We start from the raw sequence: 23,141 nt of genomic DNA on the forward strand, positions 1-23,141 counted from the left end.
GAAAGTGCTTTTAAAATTCCTGTCTACCCAGAGGACATTCTGTTCCTGCCCTCAGACTCTCCAGTGAACAAGAACTGTGTGTCCCTGAGGTCACTGCTTACAGGGATTTGCTTTTTAAGAGGTCCTGGTGTGAAATGAATGCTGCATCTTTGAAGGAATACCCTGGCAAACACTATCAAAAGGGTAAGTTATCATGAAAAAAAAAAAAGACACTAACAACAGACTTCTAATCTGCTTCCTTTTTCTTGGAAAGGGTTTGCCCTCCTCCACCTCCCAATCCACCAGGAAACCTCCTCTCTCCCCAGATGTCACACCTCCCCCATGCAAACAGTCATCCTGCTCACAGGAAGAAGAAAATCTGTGTGCAGTTAGGCAGGTTGAAAGGGTTAAAGCCCGACCAGCCAGATCTCCATTTGTTTTTGTACTTACAATGAGTCCAAGGACTCCAGGAGGACCTGGGGCTCCCAATTCTCCCTAAAAGGAAAGACAAACCCACATGGTTACGGAACACTCTATAGACAAGCAGAGACTGAAAGGCAGCTTAGTGTTTCAAGGGCTTGAGGGAAGGGAAAAGACCATCCCTCCCCCTTCCATCCCCCCTTTCAACCCCAGCCCCTTTTCCCTCCAAAGCATCCAGAACTTCCATTTTCAGGAGCGCACTTGTGAGCACATCCTGGGAAGACACAGGCTGCTTGTTGTTGGGCAGTTATTCCCAGGGCTGACTTCCCTCCCAGGAGCAGGCTGGATGAAAGGAACATTTCACTGGGCAGGGGAGAGGTGGGAGCCTGCCCCAGGTGAGATCCAGCCACTGGCAGGGAGAGGGAGTAGGAGACATGGGGAGAGCATGGCTGAGGTGGGAAGGAGAGGAAAGCTGCTGCTTGAGCATTGGGAAAGGTGAGGTTTTGGGAGTGGTTATGTAATAATAAAACTCACAGGCTGCATGAAAATGAAACTGGGTAGTTTGGGGAGAGGGTATGGCAGGTTCTGGTGCTGGCAAATGGGTCCTGGGAGTGTATTTGGCACCTTGGAGCTCATCATTCCAAGGGTCAGACTACTGATGGGGCTTGTGGAGCTAGTTTGGATTCTCACCTTCACCACAAACTCTCTCTGTGTGAGCTCTCCAAAGACATGCAGAAGCACTGGCGGGTGCCTGATGGCATCTTTTAGTGAAGCACAGCAGAGAAGCTCTGCCAGACGCCCACAACTCACCTACCCAGGTTCCTGGGCAGTTCAGCAACCATGGGGTGCTCAGCCTGTCCCGTGTCCCCCTCGGTGGCTTCCCTGGCCACACTAACAGTGAGCTGCTTGTCGGGGCAAGGACCTGCTCTCACACACCTCCATCTCCAACGGGGCCTCTCAAAACAAGTGCATTGGAAATGCTGAACTTCCCGTTAACTCAGACAGTCCTGCCCCTGCTCTGGATCATGCTGGCTACTTTCTTTGACAGCCCTGCTCGGTTTATGGTGCACATCTGGTGGAGCCCCCCCAGTGCAATATAGCTCCCCTTTTATGGAAAGATTTGCCTAGTGGAAGAAGGAAAGAGAAGGGGACGCAACGTGACTGAATGTGCTCAGGGCTCCTTGGGTAAAGGGTTACGTGTGTTTATTTTATGGGAAGTGGAGTAAAGGACTATTGGGCAAGCACACACACAAAAAAGCGTTTCATAATCTCAACCAGCCTAAAATTGCTTTTTTTTATGGCCAGTTCCTTTCCTGCATACTTGGGACATCTGCGGAGCAATTGTTCCTCATGGGTGGGATTTCTGTGTCCTCAGAGCTACTGTTATAAGGTCGGCTTCAAGCTTTTTAGCCAAGGCCTGGCATGACTGGCTCAGGAAGAAGAGGGAGTATCCCAGGAATGCTGAGCACAGGCACTGCACGGTGGCCTGGGTTTCCCAGGAAGCTCTGCAGGCTCCCAGGGTGGCTGGCCTGCAGGCTGGGTGGATGCTCAGCTCTTGGTCCTACCAGCTTCAAGAGGCACTTCCCAGATTTTCTGACTTGTGTCATATTGATATTCCTCAAGAGAACGGGTGTATGTGGAAATGCATGACCTCACAGCTAACAGAAGAGGATTTCCTCTTGGAAGAGGAGGGGGTGGACTCCCCTGGGAGATACGGACGGGACTAGCTGTTAATTTGAGCCATTCCCTGGTCTAGGAAATGGAGGATTTACAAGTGGCCTTTCCTGGCTATCAGTCCCTGACCTGTGAGGGAAATTAGGCTCTATTCTCATTTTTTTTCAGCGCATGGACCGGGCACTGGGACAAGAGAGAAGGAGATGAATCAACAGCCCTTTCCCACGTCTAATTCCAGTGATTAAGAGCCTAATTGGAGTGGCTAAAGCACTCCGGGGGAACACGGGATCTGGAATGCGATGGCTCGACAGTTCTCAGCGAGCTGGCAGGAGGGAAGAATGCCCCTGGGGCTGGAGGAGCCTGCGCTGCGCCCGGAGGGGATGGAAAGGAGATCAGAGGCTGTCGGGCTCAGCCTTCCCCACCGACCAGGGGATCAAACAGAGGATGTGGCAGCCGGGCCCGCGGCCATCCCGCCCCCGACAGCTCAGCTGCACACCCCACCTACCAAACCTAGCATATTTGTGTGCTCCACAAACAGACTTTCTGGCATTTTTCTGCGTCTGTGACTCCACTCGTGACCCCGTGAACCTCCCTTTAAGTCAGCCCAAACAGTCTGTTTTCATTCTGCGATCGCCAAGGCACATTAATATTTAAGAGCCGTTGATAAGATGAAAGAGGAGCAATCCTTCTGGATGAATTAACGGGACATTTGCTGCTCTCCCAGGCTCTGGGAACAGCCATTCAGCTGACTGGCATTGAGAACATCTTCTGAATGGGGCTTAGACAACTTGCATATTCAAAAGAAAACAAAATAAGTTATTTAGGGAAAAAAAAAAAAAGTTCTTCCTGTCCTCCAGGATTCCTGCTCTTCCTGGTGGGCTGGCTGGAAATAGCAGTACAACCAGAAAGTTTTCTACTTTGGGACTACTGATTCCACTCTGACCTATGGCTTAAGTTGCCTGAAGGATGGGAAAAGTCCTGCAGAAGTATTCCTTGGGAACATCATTCTTTCAGTTCACTGTGTTTATGATTCTTGTGCTGAATTCCCACAAAGGCTGGAGTTGTAGCTGAGCTTGGCTTGGTGACTGGAGCCGGTTGTGAAAATAACTTTTATGCTGCATATATGACGAATGGGAACTTGCAGGCACATGTGGAGTGGGTTACTAGTTCACACAAATCATCCCGTCAAACCCCAGAGCAGCACGGTGATTATGTGTGAATAACCAAGGCAGCAGGAATTTCAAAGATGAATCAGTGCTGCTCACATGCTAATTCGGGGAGAACCAACAAAGTAATTCAGAAAATAATTTAGGATAATTAATTCATCTGAGAACTGTTGCAAACCACGAGGACATGTTCTGTGAGCAGTGGCAAACACAGCACATCCCCACAGTTTACTGCTACAAGCGCGCAGCAAATTAAACCTTATCAGCACCCAGCTGCTTAAATGACCTCTGTAACCATTCTGACCCAATTCCCAGGAGACACATCCCACTCTTAGGAAGCCAGCAGGGGTCAGATGAAGACTGAAGGGCAAGAACTCTAGAGACTTACTCCCCATGCAGTCCCAGGGCAGGCAGCAGCTTGGGCTGTGGAGTCTGTCCCTCAGTGCTCCCAGACACTGGAGCAGGGAATCTGTGCCCTGTGGTATGGACAACATGGTCCAACACTGCCTACTCTGCCAGAGCAACACCCTTGCCCTTTTTCTCTTTATTTTCTCTTAGCCACACCTTCTGGATAAGAAAGTACCTGTCATGACTGAGGTGCAGGAAAGGCAAGAGACGGAGACAGAAAACTGATGGCAAATGACCCCACAGTTACAGGAACCAAACACAGGAATTTTCAGCAAGGCAGGGATGTACATTTTTTTTTTTTCAGGAGGGACAAAACCAGCCAGCAGCTGCCACCTAGCTCAAAAGCTTCACTCAGCTCTAGCTAGCAGGATGCAGTACAGTGTGCTGTCTACTGCAAAAGAAAAAAAGGAAGGAAAACCTTATGAACTTACAGGGTTCCCATCGATGCCTGGAGGTCCTCGTTCTCCAAAATTACCAGGAAAACCCTGAGAAGAGGAGGCAAACAGGAATGTTAGTTAGTGAGGCTCCCTGGTGTAGACAGTCAGCTACAAACCACTCCCCTTGCAGCCCGTGCAGCACTCTGGAAAGCAGCAGAACACAGGGACATGTAGGACAACCAGCCTGCCTGTCCTCATCCAAACCACTCCTGCCACACCAGCACAGCTCGACAAGGCCAAAACCCCTGATTCATAAACCTCACTGCAGTGACTATATTAAAAATGGATTGTCAATCTGAATTATTTAGTGCTATCTACTAACAGGACCATTTGAACAGCACCCCCTCCTCTCAGGATAGCTGGACAGCACAAAGCCTGTTGGAGCCCATGCAGATGCTTAATGGAGCTGATCGGAGATGCCTGGTGAATTCACTCCCTTGCAGCTTGCCAGAGGAGCAAACGCTTCCAAACTCATTACAGCCCACACCCCAGGGCTGTGAAAGGCCATGTTTACTACATGAAAAAGTCACCACAAAAGACGACTTCATCTCATTATATCCCATACAAGTTTGGAAGACTTCAGACAATTGTAGAGAAGGAAGTGGAGGTACTGAGCCAGAGCCAGAACACGATAGTGTGACACGTTCTCTCTCACTCCTGGACAGACCCTGTGCTCCTCTAAGCCCCCCAATTCCCTGCTACAACCAGATCCAAAGCAGATTTCTCTTCCCTGTCCTGCCATGCTCTGTCTCCCACAGGAAGAGCTCAAACTGGGGGTCAAAGTAAAAGGGCTTTATCCCCTCCTCTGGCTCACCAGAAATACAAAGGACAACATGGGCATGTTCTGGAATACCTGAGAGTTTAAAAGACAGGAATGAAGCAGACAGGGAGAGGATGCTGTCTTCTCCTGCCTGCTTCCCTGCATACCACAAACACTGTTTATCTGGGAAAAGCAAATCTGAGGGAAGTGGAATGCAACAGCCAATGGTGACAATGCTTATCTGGAAACCCATCAGCAACAATGAAAACTGAAATGATCTTAGCAGACAGAACAGGAAAACTACACTGGGAAACTGTCATGCAAGACCTCCCTTGACCTTTGGGGATTTACAACTCTTGGTGAACAGAAAAGGTAAAAAATTGCCTGGTAAAATCTTAGGTGAGAGATGGGAGACCTGTTTAACTCAACAAAAATTCTGCTGCTGACCTCATAGCCAGCATTTCAGCTCTTCTGTACCAATTCCCTATAGCATGACATGAGCTATTGCTTGCTTGGATTCAACACTTCTATTTTGTGGGAATCACTGCGAATAGGAAAGTTGTCTGCCTTTCTCCAGCTAGGCACTACATCCCTGAGGCCTGTGCACATGCCAAGAAGCTGTGGTAAGCAACCACTGGAAACAGCCTTCTGCCATCTAGAGACAAAGATGTCAAATATAATAAGAAGGCGGGGGGGCCTACAATTTTCTTTAATGAAAAAAGGAGAAAAATAACTGTGCTACATGCTGAATCAATCAGATCAGAAGAGAGATGTGCAGGGAAAACTCATTGCTCAGGCAAGACAGAAAAAAAAAAAAAAAAAAAAAAAGAAGATTGCCAGAATATTTTGCTGTTTACAGTCATGTGGCTTGCCAAGGAAAATATGAGTGCGCATAGACTGATACTGTACTTACGCTGCTGCAGATTTCAGTCACAGCCTTCAGCATTCCCCCAGCTGCATCCTTCCTTCCTCAGAGAGCAGAGCTGGGCATGGAGTGGCCCATGGTGCCACTGAGCTGCAGCCTGGCCCTGAGGCTGCTGAGGTGTCTGCTATGGAGCTGAGCTCTTGCCAACACGGGGAGATTTTACTACTTGGAACGGTACAACGAAAGCAATATTGCTGCAGCAGCATAATATCAGCTAGGGGAATGCTTGCTCCAGACTAAAACACCATTGTCCGAATTTGGTTTGAAACTGTTGCAGTGTGACATAAACAATGTGCTCCTGTGCCTGAATAAAAGAACCCAGATAAGGAACTATTTAAATGCATATGTTTCACACATGTGTTTCACTCTTTTTTTATGCCTCAGTTTCCAGCATTAACCTTGCTGCTTAAAGACAGGAAATTTGAGGCACTTGGTGATAGAGTTAATAGAAGTCTAACTTTTACACAGGTTTTCCAGCACTAGATCTCCAAATGTCTAGAAAACCAGATTACTCCTGTGTTTGGAAGGTGGAGCTGAGCACCTGAGGTCCCTCGGCCAATACCACCCAGCTACCAAGAGATACAGCAATAAAACCTGTTCACAGCATCCTGTGACTGCCCACAGAGGTTGGGGTTCTGCCAGTCCTCAAGATGGCATGGAGAAGGGTCAAAGTGAGAGGAAGCTGAGAAGAAAAGCAGAACAGGCCCAGGACAACACTCAGCACCAAAGCCCCATCCTTGCCAACACCTTTTTTGTCCTTAACACATCATCTGCACTGCTGGCACAAGCAACCCCCAGGCCAGCTCACCCATTGCTGGGGTGGTGGGTGATCCCCTGGTACATTTTGGCCCGAGCTGTAAAACAAACCCAGAGGAGAAGACAAATGGAAAGAGCAGCTTCAAATCAACTAACCCCAGGCATCCTAGCCCAGAAGTCGAGCTTAGCACACAAGCACAGGTTTTGCACATTAAATGAGGCTAAGGCTGGTGCCTGTGGCACAGGGAAGGATATTTCAGCATTGATACAGTCTGCAAAGACCCAAACCAGGTTGTGAAAGCTGTCCCTGCACAGCTCTTGCACAGAAGGAAACAATCAATCTTTTAAGCCCCTAATGAAAAAGAAAGCACTTTGTTTCCATGGGGTAAGCAGTAGCAGTTAAAACCACAATAACAGTTCCAGTGACCACAGTGTCCTAATTTATTGGATCTCACAGGTCTGTAAAAGCTATTTTTTGGTGCCTCTCCTGCCTGAGCCTAAAAGAAAGAGATGTTCCCCAGGAACAGAACTAGCACTATTCAACTAAAACAAGCAGCCCAGGAGTTACAAGCAGACTCTGTTATCCCCCTGGTTTCATTCCCCTAAGCAGTGACACCTCTGCTCTCCCATGCACTGTTCCAACAGCCTGAGGAGCCTAGACTGAGGGAGAACACATGGGGCAGGAAGCTCATTTTATGGTGCTGGCAGACAGGAGGGTCACAACTGGCAGCCCATTACAGGAGACTTTTGAAAGAGATTAAATAATCCAGCAGATTCAGAGTCTCCTGTGAGTGCAGAAGGGGTTTTGGTACAGAAAATCCATCATTTTTCAGGGTGTTTTTTTTTTTTTTTTTCAGGAAAACTAGTCCCTGGAAATTTTGCTTAAGATTTGGGACAGCAAAGGAAAACATCCCAGTGAAAAATACAGAGCCTGCTCTGTGGGAAGGATGGGATGTACAGAGCAGGACTAGGACAGGGAAGGGAATGGCAAATGGCAGCAGAACTAGGAAGAAAATGCTCCACTAACAAGCTGTGCTGGCCAAGAGCCAGCGGGGTGCTCCTCTGCAGCGCTCCAGTCAGGTATGACAAAACTTTTGGCTCTATCTCACAGCTGGGAAATTCAGAGAGGAGGTGGGGGAAAACGTCCAGCTGAATGGATTTCACATTGTCTGAAGGAGAAGTTCAATGAAAGAAGCAAGATGAGGCTTGGGGAGGAGTTGGAGAGAGCACACAGGCAGATGCTTTGCACTCACAAACTCTGGGTGCCCCTGTGCACCCCTGTCCCCAACCCAAGCAGAGTTTTACAGGGGTTGCACAATTTGTCCTCGCTGCACTCGGTGAACTGAGAGACACAGAGAGATACAAACTGATTTATCCCAGGTTACACTGAGGAGTCCGAAGCTGAAGCAGTAACAAAGTCTCTATCTTTGAGATCTTCCAATAGTGCCTTAATTCCTTTTCATCCCCACTCCCTGCAAAGGGCATCCTTTCATACACCAGGAGACTCCTGCTGAGAACAACCAGACCTAGTCAGACACTGGAACCAGCTCCTCTTGCATCAGGGGATTACATCCCCCTCCACCTCCCCTTCCTTTCTTCCACTGCTTAAAGCAAACAGAGCAGCCTGCCCTTTCTGCTGGCTGCTGTCAGCCAAAGCACTGCTCCTGTCAGAGCAGACGCCACTGCTCCTTGTCCCCTGTCTCTGGAAGCAGCTGTCCCCAGGAGGCAGGGACTGGTGACACACACGGTGTCCTTTGCTCCCCCAAAGTCCTTTCAGGTGTTCACGTGTGGGTGGGTGTGTTGTATGTGTACAACATCTGATTCGGTTTAAAGCACTTTCCCTGAAGGAGTAAGGGAGGCAGTCTGGCAGCTGCTGCTCTGAAGAATCCTGGCAGGTCTTCATGCCAACAGAATCGTTCTCCAAAAATAGGATTTTATTTTCCTGTTGGCTGAAGGTGAAGCTGCTCAAACCAACCAGCCCTCCTGTCTTGTCTGCAAAAGTCTCTATTTGCCAGTTGGCTCTGGCCAGGTGAATCACTGCCCAGGAGCCTCCCCAGGGACAGAACTTGCAAGTCAAATAATTTAAGTAAGGAAAAAGAAAAAAAAAAGGTGGTGGAGAAACAGGGTTGAGGGTGAGAGAAAGCCTTCACTGGAAAAAAGAAGGAGAATAAAACAAACAAGTGTAGCTTATGTTGGCAGCTCACACCTCTGAGAGAATTCCTGGTGTGGAGAGCAGACTGAGACCCCCACAGGTGGGCAGGGGGTGGCTCAGCCCCAGCAGGAGTCACCCCAAAGGGAGCCTGGCAGACCCTGTGCTCCTGCTGTGCCCCAACAGCTACACGGGGACCTCTGCCTTCCCCTGGGTCCAGGCAGTTCTCATCCCTGCAGAGAGGGAGATGCCACCCCGGGCTGGGTGTGGAGTGGGGGTCCTGCTGCAGCTCTGCTCCTCTGCCACCTGAAAGGAAGCTTTGCTCTCACCCCCCGGAGACTTCACAGCTCCATCTCACCTCTTGGGACAAAGATTTCAGGGCATTTTTAAAAATAACTATCCCTCCAGCTGTGGGAGTACAGCAGGAACAACACAAGAAAAAAATTCCTGAAGCCCCTCTGGCCAAACATCACTCAAGTGAAATGCCAGCCCCTCCACGCTCCTGCTCCATTCCTTTTCCACTGGTGCAGGATCTTTTCCTGATCTGCAGAGCTCTGAGTTACCACTGCACAGACACGTTGGCCTAATGCCAGAGAGCACTGAGCCTGCCACTGCTCCTCCTTATCTGTGGCCAACATTTCCAAATCAAGCAGCCTCCCATCCAAGAAAGTCAAGCAGCTTTAGGGGTCAAAATGCTTTCAGACCCACAGGTGACAACTGCATTATTTTTCCTTATAATTTCTAATGAGAATAGTTTTTGAGCTTTGATTTATGAATGAGCTTTTCCCTGAAGGATTAAAGATGCCTGGAAGACCTTGGTTCAGTTCCTCATGAGATCTCTGAATGATGATGGACAAGTCGCTTAGGAGCATTCTTGGAAAAAAAATATCTTTGGGATTGTTTCTTTTCTTTCAGTGGAAGTTATAGCTCTTGGCACCTTTTCCCTGGGTTTTCAGTACTTTGTTTTGCCCATTCTTAAAAAAATTAAATACATATGGATATTGTCCACCTCGCCAGGTTATGTGGATGGTGTAATCATGGACATAGGAACATGTGAGAAGTAACCATGCAAGCACCTCACCACAGAGATTTGGGAAACTCCAGACATGTGGAACACAGCTCAGGCCAAAAAGAGATGGTGACATTTGCTCTGGGCTCATGCCTGCATTTTAGAGTGGTGAACCAGGCCAAGAGGGGTGGGGAGACCAGACCAGCTGCCCAGCTTCAGTGTCCAACTTCAGCATTAAAAAAAGTCACTGATTGCTCAAACCACATCTATTTTAAAAATTCAGGTTAACAAAGCAAAAAAATAGCAAAGAATTTACTTAAATGGCTAACAGGAAACATCTGATCCATGGGCTAAAACTCTCTCATTAAAAGAGGAGCTTTGTTCATGGCTAGTTTTCAGGACCTCCACTGGACGTTTCATGCAAACAGGATGATTAAAAGCATATTCTGTTTTTAAATTAATCAGTTCCTGAAAAAGGCACCAAACATTTTGGTGCTATGCTGGGGTACTGGCACAAGACAGCACTACCCAAGTCCTGTCCATCAGCTCCTACAGACCAGTTGTGCTCCCTCCTGCAGCTCATCTTGTGGATTTACCTGTACACAGCTCTTCAGCCCACTCATTTCTCTCCTGGCTTTGGCTGCCCACATCTAAAGTACTATGAAATGCTGTTACCACCTTCCCAAGTCTCAGCTCATGTGGTGCAGGAGACTCTTGGCTCACTTGCTCAAGGAAGGGTCTCAGCTACATCCAAAGCAGAGAAAAGACTGGAGCAAGAGAGGAGATGTTTGTCACCTCAGTCCCTACAGAGAGGAGCAACATTTGTTTTGTCAGTGGTCTGTGGCTATGCCAGCCCCTCCAGACACAAGGCAGAGCATGGCTCCCCACTGTTTGCACGGACAGCAGCTGAGCCTGTGGATCTTGGCAAATCCCTGGCATCCAGGATGGATCTATCTCAGCTCTCCATCAAAACGCTGGGGGAGGCTACAAAATGAAACCTTCCTGACCCAGAGGCAGCCCTGCTTTTGGCTGTCCAGAGGCAATTGATGCCTTTTCTTATGATGCAAGAGCCTGCTTATGCTGCTGGGGAGGGCAGGGGTATCACATGGTATTCTGACAGCTTATCAGATGAAGGAAAAACCAATATATTGCAACTTGGTGCTCACTGGAGGCAGGAGTTAATGCATGATAAGACACCACAGAAGAAGACAGCACACATGGAAAAGAGCTTGGTGAGAAGGTGCCACTCTGTGTGAGAGCTGGAGAGGGGGATCCTGCCTGTGGCCAGCTCCTGGGAAGTGGGTGCCAGCTCCAGCAGCCTGGTGCTGCACTGCTGCTCCCAGCAGACACTGAGGCTGGTTCCAGTGCCTGCCAGCTTGCTGCTGGCTCTCATGCTGTGGGTGACAGAGGGCAGGGACCCTACTGGACTCATTCCTATGCTGATCCTTATGACTTCAAATCCATGTGCCTTTTTATGGCACCTCTTCCTTGAGACATGAGCTGTCATCCTTGGCATTTCCATGCTAAGCTTCAGCAGATGAGCTCAAAGGAGAGCTCTCCAAAGAGAGTGCTATCCCTGGCTTGCACAGAGCTGGAAGAGCCAAGCAGCTTGTGTGACACTGCGTGTCATGGAGAGAGAGCAGAACGATGAGCACAGAGACAGAAATATCTGCTTGTAGTGTTAATGGCTTGCTCGTGCTGCTGTTACCAAATCCTTCCAGCCCTGGGGAGGGTCTGATCCTGTGCTGTTTTGTGGACCCTTTGGGCCAGGGCTTTCTTCGACGAGGTATTTGCATGGTACCTGACACAGTGAGGCTCTGAGCACAGGACCAGCAGCACCACCAGGTTCTTAGAAAAATGTAAGGAAACCTAAGTTGTGTTTAACTGATTTGTGAATAGTCCTCAGATGAACCTCAAAATTACTAAGGATGTCTTTGAATTAAATTTCCCCTCCTTCTTTTCTATCTTTTTTAAAAGAATACTACTAAAAAAAACCAGATTGTAAGCAAAAAACCATAGATATAGAATAGCACAGCTGGTGCAGTACTGACACTCTGTGTGAAAAAGAGAGATATAAGCACACATCAAAACCAAAGATGTACCAAAAAAAGAGCTCAAAGCTCTTTGGATATATTTCCTCAAGTTTTGCCTTTAAGTCTTTTCCTCTAGCAGGGCTTAAGAACTTCTGAATATATTCCACTCTATTTGAAGTTTAATACAATCTGCAATGCAGACACTTCTGATTGTGGCTACCCATCTCCCACAGCACAAGAACAGCTTGGTGTTCTTTGAGCTAGTTCTATCTCCTACTCTTCCTATGAGTCATTTCCTACAGTGGCAGCACAGCTCCTTCCTAAAGATGAACCAGGACTGACACATTGTCTCTGCATGGCAGGACATGCTATCAACAGCTTCTCTCACTCCTTCCCCCGGCATCCCTGACGGGGTCTTGTTTTTATAATTTTTTTCTCACAGCTGCTCAACTAACACCATAAAAATCCACAAAAAAAACCATAAAAAGACATATTTTTCAGCCACTGCACTGGCAAGACTGAAGGTTTAAGCAGGCAGCTGCATCAGCTCCAGCCCCCAGCCCACCCCTAAACCAGTCAGATTCAGAGACGTACAGACTCCTGTTATTTCAGCCTCCTTTGTGCACTGGGCTCCAACCATAACTCTGCCCCCAGACCACCCCCAGCACTCTGCTTCTCCTGGGCCCATATTTTGGAATGCACTGGCCTCCTGCATCGCTGATGTGGGGCAGGGAGAGGTGGAGTCAGCTGTTTCCACGACAGACTCACCATGTCCCTCACAGCTCTGCAAAACTTAACTTCCCTGGAAGGATTTCAAGCTCTGACTCATGTCCAGTTCCTCTATTTTAATCATTCCCTCTTACATCATTCTGAGGCCCACGGTGTCACATGCAACCTCCCCCAGCCCCCATCTCCTCCTTGGCTGAGCACTGATCCACTGCCAGCTCTCATCCCAAACAAAGCTAGGTACAGAAATATCTGTGATACCAACTCCCTTCCTCCTCTCCAGAGCATTCACCAGCACTGAAGGCAGCTAATAAAGGCTTCCAAGAGCTCTCCCCTGCAATGACAACACAGAGACAGCAGAGGAACAGCAGCCACACCAGCAAATCTAAGGTGGTTGCAGGGATGGGAGAGACCAGAGAAATCCCAGAAGGCTCATGAAAACCCCAAGGCAGCTTGAAGGCAGCAGTGGCCAGGAGATAAGTGTTGGGAAGAGAATCAGGTCAGCTGGTTTGTGCTTTCCATTTCTCCCAGAGACTTCCTGAGTAACTGTGGATGTCACTTAATCTTTCTGCTCACGCTCGGAAGTTCAAATTGTCAGCATCGGTCCATTCAAGATTTCCTATTAAACCTGATATCATAAAACAGGGATGGAGCCAAAACTCTGCGAAGGAGCCAAGCAGAACAAAGGTGCTCACGTGTAGCCATTTAATCCCTTCTCTAGATCCCAGCCTAAGTGCCTCCACGGCTGAGAGATTCCCTGCTGATCTCAGGGGAGCCCCTTGCTTGTAGCAGTGACCGCCAGACCGAAACCCTTGCCTGGAAGATTACAAATCCTGGCCAACCAACAGCTGGAAGGCTTTGAGCTGCAGCGTGCTCTGTGCAGAGGGAGCAGAGAGCAGAGCCCCTGCACCTAACGACAGTTGCTGTGTTTGTTTTGCCCTGGCCAGTGAGTCATGGTTACACCACGGGCTCTGCACTTATTCATCACAGAGGTTTCTGGTGCAACCAGCAGCTTGCAAAAGATCTGGTATAGATTTCCAGTACCCCTCCAAAAAAATCTGCTCAACTGGTCCCCCATCTCAGGCAAAGGACAGGCAGGATGGATGCAGCACTGCTGAGGTTTTGGCACTGCTGAGGTGTTTGCACGGCTTTTGCAGTGAGAACATCAGTGAGTGGTGGGCGTGGGGCTCCAGGCAAGGGGAGCATGGGGAAAGCACCGGATTTTTCCATGTGTGGGTGAGTGGACATTTTGCAAGAAGCCTGTGATGTCCAGAAGTCAGAGGAAACTCAGGCTAACATGAAGAACAAGGTGCAAAGGCAATGAGACACAACAGAGCTCCAACATGCCTGAGCTCTCTGCTGATTCCTGGAGCAAAAAGCTATATCCCACTTCCTAAAGGAGGCATACAGACCTGTTTGGAAGAAGGTTGATGGGGTAAAGTCTTTCCTTTCTGTCCTTTCCCTGTTTCCTCTGCTCATTTCAGTATTTTTCCCACTTGCTCTTGCTGTTTGCTAAAGTCAGCACAGCCGCCCTTGTTCTTCTACACAGCTCTCACAGTTGGCTTCAGCCCTACTTGCAAACACCTCTTCCTCCTGGCCGAGCTCTCACATCTACCTGGTGTCTCCTTGCTCCTCAAACACGTCTTCCCCGATCTATTGCACCACCAGGAACAAAAAGGTTTCTATACAAAACCACACTTGCATTACACAAACCAGGATGGGACAAGGGTTGGAGAGAGTCACAGCAAGAAGAGGATAATGTGATAGAACTGGTGGGAGTGCAAAGCAGGAGATGGAACAGAGCCAGTACAGACACCTGGGACACTGCAATCATGGTCGGGAATTAAAAAGTACATCTAGGGAAGCAATTGGCCAGAGGCAGGACAGGAAGGAAGATGTTGTAGAAGAAAATCTGAAAAGTGTAAGATCCAAGGGAGCATGGGAAAAGAGCAATGCCTGTGAATTGAGCAGAGCATGGAAGAAAGGAAGAGAGCAATATCTCTATCTTTGGTTTTCTTCCTGCTTGAGAAGACAGACATGGAAAGGTTTGTTTGAAGATATGAAAGGACCCAGCCAAAAGCCAAATGTCTTGTTTCCATTTTCATTCAACAAGGTCTGCATAATAGACGAGGAAAAACTTTACCGGCCTACCCATCTTGCCCCTCTTCCCAGGAACTCCAGGGATCCCCTGCAAGGAAAAAACACAAGAGAGAGAGAGAGAGAAAAAAAAAAATTCTGGTTGAGAAATCAAACAGCCAACCAACAATACAAAGCAAAATGAGAAGAGAAAGGAGAATGCAAAACAGGCTAATGACTGTGGCATTGTTTGGGAATCAAAATGTCAGCTACTTGCAGTCGGCTGTGAGAGCAGAAGACAATTAACCTTCACCCATTAACTACGGCCTCCCGAGGACACGAGGACACGCGCAGGCAGCATCCCCAGGCTGGGGCTGTGCTTAGCAGGAGCAGTCATTAAGCTACTGGTCTGGAACCAAATGAAGGCCACCGCCGAGGCACTCGCTGCAGAACTTGTGTTTGTGTTTCTTATTTAGTTATACAAGCACTAAATCAGCGTCTCCAGAGCGCAGGGCAGGCCCCTCCCAGGCAGGCACACTCCCACATGGTCCCGGGGCCTCTCTGGTTTCTGGAGCTTGCATTTGAGGGAGGAAAGGCTGGAATCAGTGTTCGTCTTCCAGTGATCTTTTTAGGAGCTCTTGTAGTGGGGAGAAGGGGGTCCTTGGATGGGAAGAGATTGGGCAGGCGGGAGGATGTGGAAATGGAGAGCAGAAAAGAAGGGATGACCTGTAAAGCTCTGAAAACTTGGGCTGAGGGAAGGCACGATGAAAAGAATAGGAGGAAGGGAAGGCATGGCCACAGCTGCCCACTCATAACCCCAGGCTTGACTGCCCAACTCAATGCAACTGGAAATAAAGCCATTTTCAGAAAGCTCAGCACTGTCCCTTCCAAGAGCCAGGCTCTTTCCAAACATCTCCAGTCAGACACACAAAATGCTGAGACAGCATGGCTGGGAGGTGATTCCTGTGGGACCAGGGGATCTCCACGGACATTCTCCTCACCCTGCCCCACCTCACTAAGATTAACTGGCAAGGGGGAGAGGGAAGGCAGGTTTTTAAGTGAAGGTGAATATAAAAAACACCTCTGCAATCAACAGCAAGGTCTAATGGCCCTGCCTGAAGCCTGGGTTCTCCTCAGCTGAACACCAGCATTATACAGGGACACAGGTCTTCATTTAAGGGTAGGAGGAGAGTAGAGAAGGGATAGGTAAGCATTAGGCATGCCTGCCTCCTCCCTCAGGAAGTAGGGATAGAGAAGGTTACATCAGGCTCTGAAGAACTGCATTCAACCAACACACCAAGGTTTTCTTCACAAAATACTCACTCGTTCTCCATCGGCTCCTGGTAGTCCAAATAATCCTGGGAGACCAATATACCCCTAAAGAAAAGAAGAAACAAGCAGTCAAATACATTTCTGCATTAGCATGCAGTCAGTCTGTGTTTCCTGAAGAGCAGAGCAACCTCCAGCGTTGATCAGCGGCAGCCGTGATGAAATAAACCTTGAGGCAAGTGTATATGCCCATGGACTGCATGGTGCTGGCTTCCACGATGTAGTCCAAGGGCACATACCCTCACACCAGGGATCAGGAGGACTCCAGGCAGGAAGAGGACAGCCAGAAGAAACCTTACCTGGGCTGGCTCTAAATGTACCTAAGGGAAATGGAGCTTGGTTTGAGGTTAGCAAAAGTGATAGCAAAAGTAACCTACAGACCGACACCTAGTTTTGTCTCTTTCTTTGCTTTTGACACTGATTTCCAACTGTCCTGTTGTATCAAGCCCTTTCCCTTTGTCTTCTGTCACCTGGTGGTCACACACTGCAGCCCCTTCTGAGGCAAATCCTCCCTTTTGCTGGCACCAGGGCTGCCACCACCCTGCAGTGAGTCCTGGCTCTGCCCAAAGCCTGTCCGTGCACCACCAAGACCCTGTGCAAACCTTCATCATCCCAAGAAGGCCCTGCATGGGCTGGGAGAGGCTGAACCTGACATTCCAGGCTTGGGGGATCGATGTGAGGCTCAACTTGCACATCCACACCATAGGGAAACCACCTTTGCCACCAACACATTTCACATAAAACCTGCTGCTTCCACACTCATCAGAAACCTTGTGTTTCCAGGTTTCTCTATGGCCATGGGGCCCTGCTGAGACAAGACATGCTGCATAAAACACAGCGTTTCCCTTCCCTTGCCACAATGGCAGCCTTGTGTTAAATCCCTTTGCTCAGCAGCCGGGACAAAGTTACCTTGTGTGCTGGGCCTCTGCAAAGGCCCCACTGGTGCCAAACATGCTGAATCCAGAGGAAGTGAATTTCAGCAGGGAGCCCCCTCCGTGGCACCTCACTGTTACAGAAGCCAAGTGCTAACACTGCTTTTCTCTCATCTTTCTTTCTTCATCATTGCTAAATCTCTATCTTCTAACCCCACCAAACCTTTTCACCAGCCCATTGCTCCCTGTGGGTTGTGTTTCCTTTAGGGACAACACCTAGCTGGGAAATAATGCTACATTAAAATGGTCCTGTCTGCCTTTGCCTCCTGAATCCTAAAAGAAACCACATAATTCGCAAACTTTTCCTGGAGAAGGAAAAAGTAGAGGTGAGGGGCAAAGAAGAGTCCAGAGCTGGCTCCCTTAAACTAAAAAATGCACATATCTTACTTTAGCACCCAATTCTGATTTACTGTGGTTGAACGAAAAAGGGCTTCCTTGGGTATTTATAAATATTTCAGTCCTCACCACTCAGGGGTGCAAAATGGAGAATAACTTCCAAATCTTACATTCTGCACATCTACCACCTGATAATTACACAAGGTCCTGGACAGAGCAGTGAAGAGATGCCCCAGGGAAAACTTTAGCCCTTGCAGAAATGGGGAGAGTCTCAGATTTTCCTCTCTCCTGCAGGAACTGAACGTGCCCTCTCCCTTCCCAGGAATACTGCTAGCTACAGGGTCAGCATTTGTTTATTCCTTGCAGTTTTCCTATTGATGAAAGCCAGCTGCTTGAATTTACTGCATATAGAGAAAGTATCACGTGTTAGAGAAATGGGGATTTATTGGCTTAGAATCGCATTGTGAATTTATAATTGCAGGAAAAGAACAAAATGTGATTAACAAGAGCCTTAAGTAGTAATAAAAAAAAGAATCCTTTGCAGTGAGAATAAAACCCCAGCAATTATTTTTGGTGAGCAAAACCAGACAGGATGGAGATATTGTTTGTATTTGCACATGGCTTCAAGATGCTGGCTTGCTGTTGTTCATAGTGATATAAACCACTCCCAAACCAGGCCTGCACCCAAATGAGCCCATAGTCAGCGTGGTTAAAGTCTGCTGAACCACACTGATTGAAACTAAAGAGGCCTTTGGGACATGGGGCTTGCAGGCTTTGATACGAATTTGTAAGCCATTCTTTCCTCTCCTGCAATGTGAGCTCTGAAGGAGCTGACTTTATCAGCAGCACTATTGGGGAGCTTTGGTGAAGGTACATTCCATGTTTAATTTAAAAAACTTAACAGTGCTTCAATAAACAAGCGCTGCATAGTTCAAATCCCCCAAACCCGGCAAATTAAAGCAACAAGCTTCAGAATTGCAAAAGCAAGCCTAAAGTTTCTTGAGAAATCTTTGATAAAAACAAGCAGAGGAAAGGCAAATGAAAGGTTTCTTACCCGAGTGCCTTTTGGGCCAGATTCCCCTATGGGGCCAGGTAAACCCTAGAACAGAAGGGAAACAACAAAGACAAATGTGGACAAGCTTTAACTTAAAATAACGAGCAGTGCCAACCCCCTAAGCACCATCCTTGCATGGTTCTGCTCTAAGTGCTTCTTAAAGCTCTTAAAGCTTTAAGTGCTGCGTGGTTCTGCTTTAGTTTGCTTTAAGCATCCAAGGACTATCAACAAAGGAGAAAAAAAGACAAAATAATACAAATAACAGATCTGCCATTGTTGGGGAGCTGGGATTTGGCAGAACCTGAGACTGCTGCACACAGTGAGCCTTCCCTGGGGCTGAAGTTGAGATTTCTGATGATAAAGACCACAAGGGCTGATGCAGTGGGGTGCCCAGAGGTTGTGTTACACTTGGGATGCGAGGCACAGTGATGCTCTGTGCCCAACAGCTCTCCATTCATCTTCCTGCCTGAGCAAACACATGCATAGCAAATGTATTGCAATACCTGCTTAGGGAACACTGGTGCAATGAGAAATTTCTACAGCCCAGAAAGTCACTTAGCAATGCAGGCACTGTGATATCTCTAACCCTTTGCAGCGTCAGCTATAGAAAGAATTGAAAATTAATTCCGCATTCTAAATCTATGCCTAATGCTGCTCGCTCAAAATACTGCAAAGAAGAAAAGTGCAAAAATGCAAAATAAATGTTCATGTTTATTGCCTTCTAGCAAGTTACTAGATCATTTTTTTTTTCAAGTTCCAAATTTTGATGGGATTTTCTGGGGGAAGAAAAAAAAAAAAAAAAAAAGGCTAAGTCCATATTTTCTTCAGCTGGCAGCACTGCAGGCTCAGCCTGTGATGTGAAAGTCAGGTTGTGCTCTTTCCTGGCTCCTGCATCGTTGCCAAAGATTTCAGGCATCAGGGTGAAGTTACAATCCTGCCTGTGATGCACAAACCAAACCCGAGCCAAGAACTCTCTCCCATCGCTGCAGAGCCAGCACAGCTGACAGGAGTAACAAGTAGTAAAATCTCTGTAAAGTAAACAGCCCTGATGCAGGATACACACAGCATTCAGATAGGCTGAAAAAAAGCTGCCTTAAAAAAATTTAAAAGTCACTTTCCTGACCCAAACCACGCTTTTAAGAAGGCAGATTTGTTCTTCGAATGTCAAGGCACAGATTTTGTCCTGCTTATCTGATGGGCTGAACTGCTGAGCAGCATTCATTAACCTTGTATGTCCAAAATCTCTTGGACCTCTTCTTATTAGTCATCTGACACACATTCACACCTAGGAGACTCTTTGGCATGCTCGGCTCTAAGAGCCTTTCAGAGTATGAATGGAGCATTTAGTCAGGTGCATAAAGCTCCCATCCAGTTTTGCCATCTGCACTCTCCAGTGTGCTAAGCAAGGTAGCAGTTTAATTTTCAATTTAAAATGGGTCATGCATTATTGACAGTCTGAGGCAGAGAGATGCAGACTTGTTCTGCAGGTCTAGTTCACGTTTAATCCAATAACCTACATGTCTGCATGAAAAATTCACATCCAAACTCATGGTAAGTCTGAAAGACTCAGGACAGAGGATTTGGGATCTTTGACATCTGCCTGGTCTCTTGGCTTACAGGTAAATGTTGCTGAATCCAGCATTAAATGTGAAAACCATTTTAGAAAACCCTCACTTCACCACAAAATGTTATAGGGCTGGATGTTCTGCCCTCCAAGAGATTCCATTTTTTAGGGTCTTACAAATTCTCCTCTTTCCTTTACACTACTCAGCATCTTCCATCAGCAGGACAACAAAGTGTCTGATCTTGATCTACTACCCCATGCACATCCCTTCATTCCTAAAGTTGTCTTTGTGTAATTTTTTTCAGCATGAGAACAATGACTTGATTGTCTTTCATAATCTTCTTTGCAGCTGCAAATATGGCTTTTATACATGTATATTTAGTTCATGCACAACACTGTGTGTGTATACATAGGTTTATGCCAGTGCATTTTACTAGTGAGGGCTCATTTAGATTTCCTCCTCCAATAATAAATACAACTTTTTCCATCCTGTCCAACAATAGATGCAAAATATGCCTAGAAAAGAAGGGTTAGCATCTTGCACATGTCTTTCTCTGCTGTTCTGTTTTTTCCCCATTGCTTTACTGAAGAAAAATCTGTCATCATTTGCTGTAGAAATTCAGGTTTTATCTATCATAGGCACAAAATACTTTCTAACATCTCAGAGTTGAAAGACTCTGTTATTGGTACAACATCTTGAGGAGGGAAGAAGGAAAATATTCAGAGATCAAATATTCAAATATACCAACATTTTCTAGAGGACTGCACTGTCCTTAGTGGGGCATGTCTTTAGCTAGCTGCACACCCAAATCCCTACTCTGTGCACAGCACGATGAGATTTACTGCACCTGCCTGCCAGGATAACCTTTGGCACCTGGACTTCCAGCTGGTCCTTGTTCACCCTTTGGAGAGAAAAAAAGAAAAGGCACAAAAATCAGGTGAATGTCCCACCTGGGAAGTGTTTTTAGCTGAATCACTGTGGAATGGATTAACTGGATGCACATTTATCGAGAGGAAAACAATATTAAGGGTAGATAATGAAATTAATTATCAAGGGAGGGGGGAAACACAGGGAAGCCAAGTCAACAGGATCCATGCAGTGAGCAAGTGCTGCTGTTTCTCCTTCTCCCTTCATTTGTGGAAAACCAGCAGAGAATCTGGAACAAGGACACTAAGAGAAGGTGTAAGGCTGTGTCTATATCTGGCATATGGAACCGTTTTGCTGGTGGGAAAGCACTGCCAAAATTCTTCAAAACTAAATGGATTCGTGTATAATATCCTTTAACATCATTGCTAACAGGGCCTGCTATTCATTGCCTTTTTTTTTTTTTTTTTTTTTACTGCATTGCAAACATCAAACTTAACCAAATAGGGAGGGGGGAAGAAAAGGGGAGGTGGGAATGGGCTTTGGGAAGGGAGTCACATATACTCAACACAGTGTGGTTAGTAAAGTCCAGGTGAAATTAATGTAAAAAGACAAATAAAGGGGGAGAATGGCTAGCTGGTTTTTCTTCCCCCAAGTAAACTTAGTGTGCCTGAGCAGTAAAAATTAGAAATTAAATGTAAAAACTCCAAGGCAGTCTCCTCCCACCATGCCATGGATGCTGGCTCTGAGTGTATGCTCAGATCCTGGTGTGTGCCCAGCTGCCCTGGGAGGAGCTGCCTGTCCACACTGAGCAGCACCAGAGCCAAACCAGCATCACAGCCAGCAAATCCATCCCTGCTTAAAGCTCCCCTCTTGGGAAGTGGGAAAGCTCACCTGGTCTCCAGGGTGACCTAGTGGTCCAGGGTAGCCTTTATATCCCTGTCAAAATAGGATGGAAGAGATGAATACTAAGGAACAAAAATACAGTAAAATAATCTGGGTTTGGTTTCTATTTCTCTTTGCAGGTGGGACTAAAGTTCTGAGGAGAAGCAGGATTTTAGACAGCATTACACAATCATGAAAACTTTTATCAAGCTGCTTAGTGCCTGCACCACCCAAACCTGCTGATGTGCCCTGCTGTGGTCTGGGGTGGTACAAACTCCAGGAGGAATCTCTCCATGAACACATTTGGAGTGGTCTCCACGCTCAGATCTATTTGTAACCTACACCTTGAGCAAGGTTGTCCTTAATCCTCAGGAAACCACAGGCACACAGAATGAAATGTTGTCTTTGGGCACAATGGGGGCTACAGCAACGTGAGCCACTTGTGTTTCAGAGCTCTTACTTTTGCTTTAGAGTTTGAAATGCCACAGCAAACACCAAAACAACCATTTACTGTCACAGGAAACTTCAATTTTTCTACCTTGCTTCCAGCTTTTCTAATCTAATTATTACAAGATCCAGAGTGCTTCATTATGAAGCTACTAAAAATGATGAGCAAGCTTCCTCTCAACCTGCTCCCTCTGCTGAATTACTTAGAATGAGTTTCTTAATCCACCTTGCTTACTGGCAAGTGTTTCAGGCTTCAAATCATTCTCACAGGTCTTTCATAATCCTACTGCAGTTTGTCAATATTTCATTTTTGGGGGGTTGCAGACACTGGAGCAGGACAAGGGCAGCCTGTTTGACTGCAGACTGAGTACTGTGTGTCTTTTAAGGGAGTTTGCTTTCTCCTAAATTTACCTAGAGCTCCCTTCAAACAGAATGAATTCTTTATGTGATGGACACTTCAGATTTTTTCCCTCTTCTTTATTATCTTGCTTCGGCTGTTTAAAACAAGCTTCCATCAAGAGAAGCAGATCAGGAGATTAAACTCAGTTACAGAGATGACTGTTTAGCTAGGCTAGCGGCAAGATTAAAAAAAAAAAAAAAAAGCAGAAAATTTAACTTGAAACAAATGGGAGAGGAAAAAAATAAACATGGAACAATCCTTGCACAAATACGAGAGAAATAACAAATTGCTTTCAAGAGTGGGGTACAACTACTTGTACCTCAGTCCCTGCTACTCACCCTGTCCTGGCCAGGGCTTCAGCACACCTCATCTGTCTGTGAAGCCCACAGGGAGTGTTCCTGCTCTGGAAGCCATCACCAGTCACAGGGGTGACCAAGCACTTGGCCTTTGGCTCCACTCACCACACGAACCCGGGACTGTTTCTGCTCCCAGGTCCACACCTCTGCTTAACAGCTTTTTTATTCTTCCCACGGGCTATTCCAGACCTGCAGCCTGAGCCTTTGCTGGCAGGGTGTGCAATGCTCCCAGCCATCCTGGCCACTACCCTCTCCCCTTTGCATTCCTCCTGCCTTGTTATTTCAGACAGTCTGGCCTGGAATGATGCTGATTCCCTTCTCACCAGTTCTCTCCTGCTTGCCTTTGCTGATACACCATGGCTCTGGAGAGAGCTGCACCTTCTGACAAGGCTGCCCTGAAAGACCCTTGTTTGAACCACCTCGAGGGTCCTTTCTCCAAGTGCTGTGAGAACATT

At 47.2% G+C, this 23,141-nt stretch overlaps 1 protein-coding gene and 1 long non-coding RNA gene across 6 annotated transcripts in view; one reads left to right on the forward strand and one right to left on the reverse strand.

The window, feature by feature from the left end:
* Positions 1–23,141, reverse strand: part of COL27A1 (collagen type XXVII alpha 1 chain) — a 140,994-nt gene that overhangs the window by 74,353 nt on the left and 43,500 nt on the right. For all 5 annotated transcript variants that reach the window (XR_011005647.1, XM_068211426.1, XM_068211427.1 and 2 more), the window contains 7 exons: positions 21,493–21,537; positions 20,582–20,635; positions 18,170–18,214; positions 15,842–15,895; positions 14,586–14,630; positions 4,079–4,132; positions 430–474 (listed from right to left, as the gene is read on the reverse strand). Coding sequence is in view for 4 of the 5 variants with exons in the window: in XM_068211426.1 (XP_068067527.1) it covers positions 430–474; positions 4,079–4,132; positions 14,586–14,630; positions 15,842–15,895; positions 18,170–18,214; positions 20,582–20,635; positions 21,493–21,537 (342 nt within the window). In the remaining variant the exon portion in view is untranslated. The remainder of the gene's footprint in view (positions 1–429; positions 475–4,078; positions 4,133–14,585; positions 14,631–15,841; positions 15,896–18,169; positions 18,215–20,581; positions 20,636–21,492; positions 21,538–23,141) is intronic.
* LOC137486272 (uncharacterized) lies at positions 20,322–21,865 on the forward strand. The gene is made up of 2 exons (XR_011005649.1): positions 20,322–20,916; positions 21,624–21,865. It is a non-coding gene; the product is annotated as an uncharacterized lncRNA (long non-coding RNA).

Source organism: Anomalospiza imberbis, chromosome 21 (assembly GCF_031753505.1).
Source record: "Anomalospiza imberbis isolate Cuckoo-Finch-1a 21T00152 chromosome 21, ASM3175350v1, whole genome shotgun sequence".
Lineage (NCBI taxonomy): Eukaryota > Metazoa > Chordata > Aves > Passeriformes > Viduidae > Anomalospiza > Anomalospiza imberbis.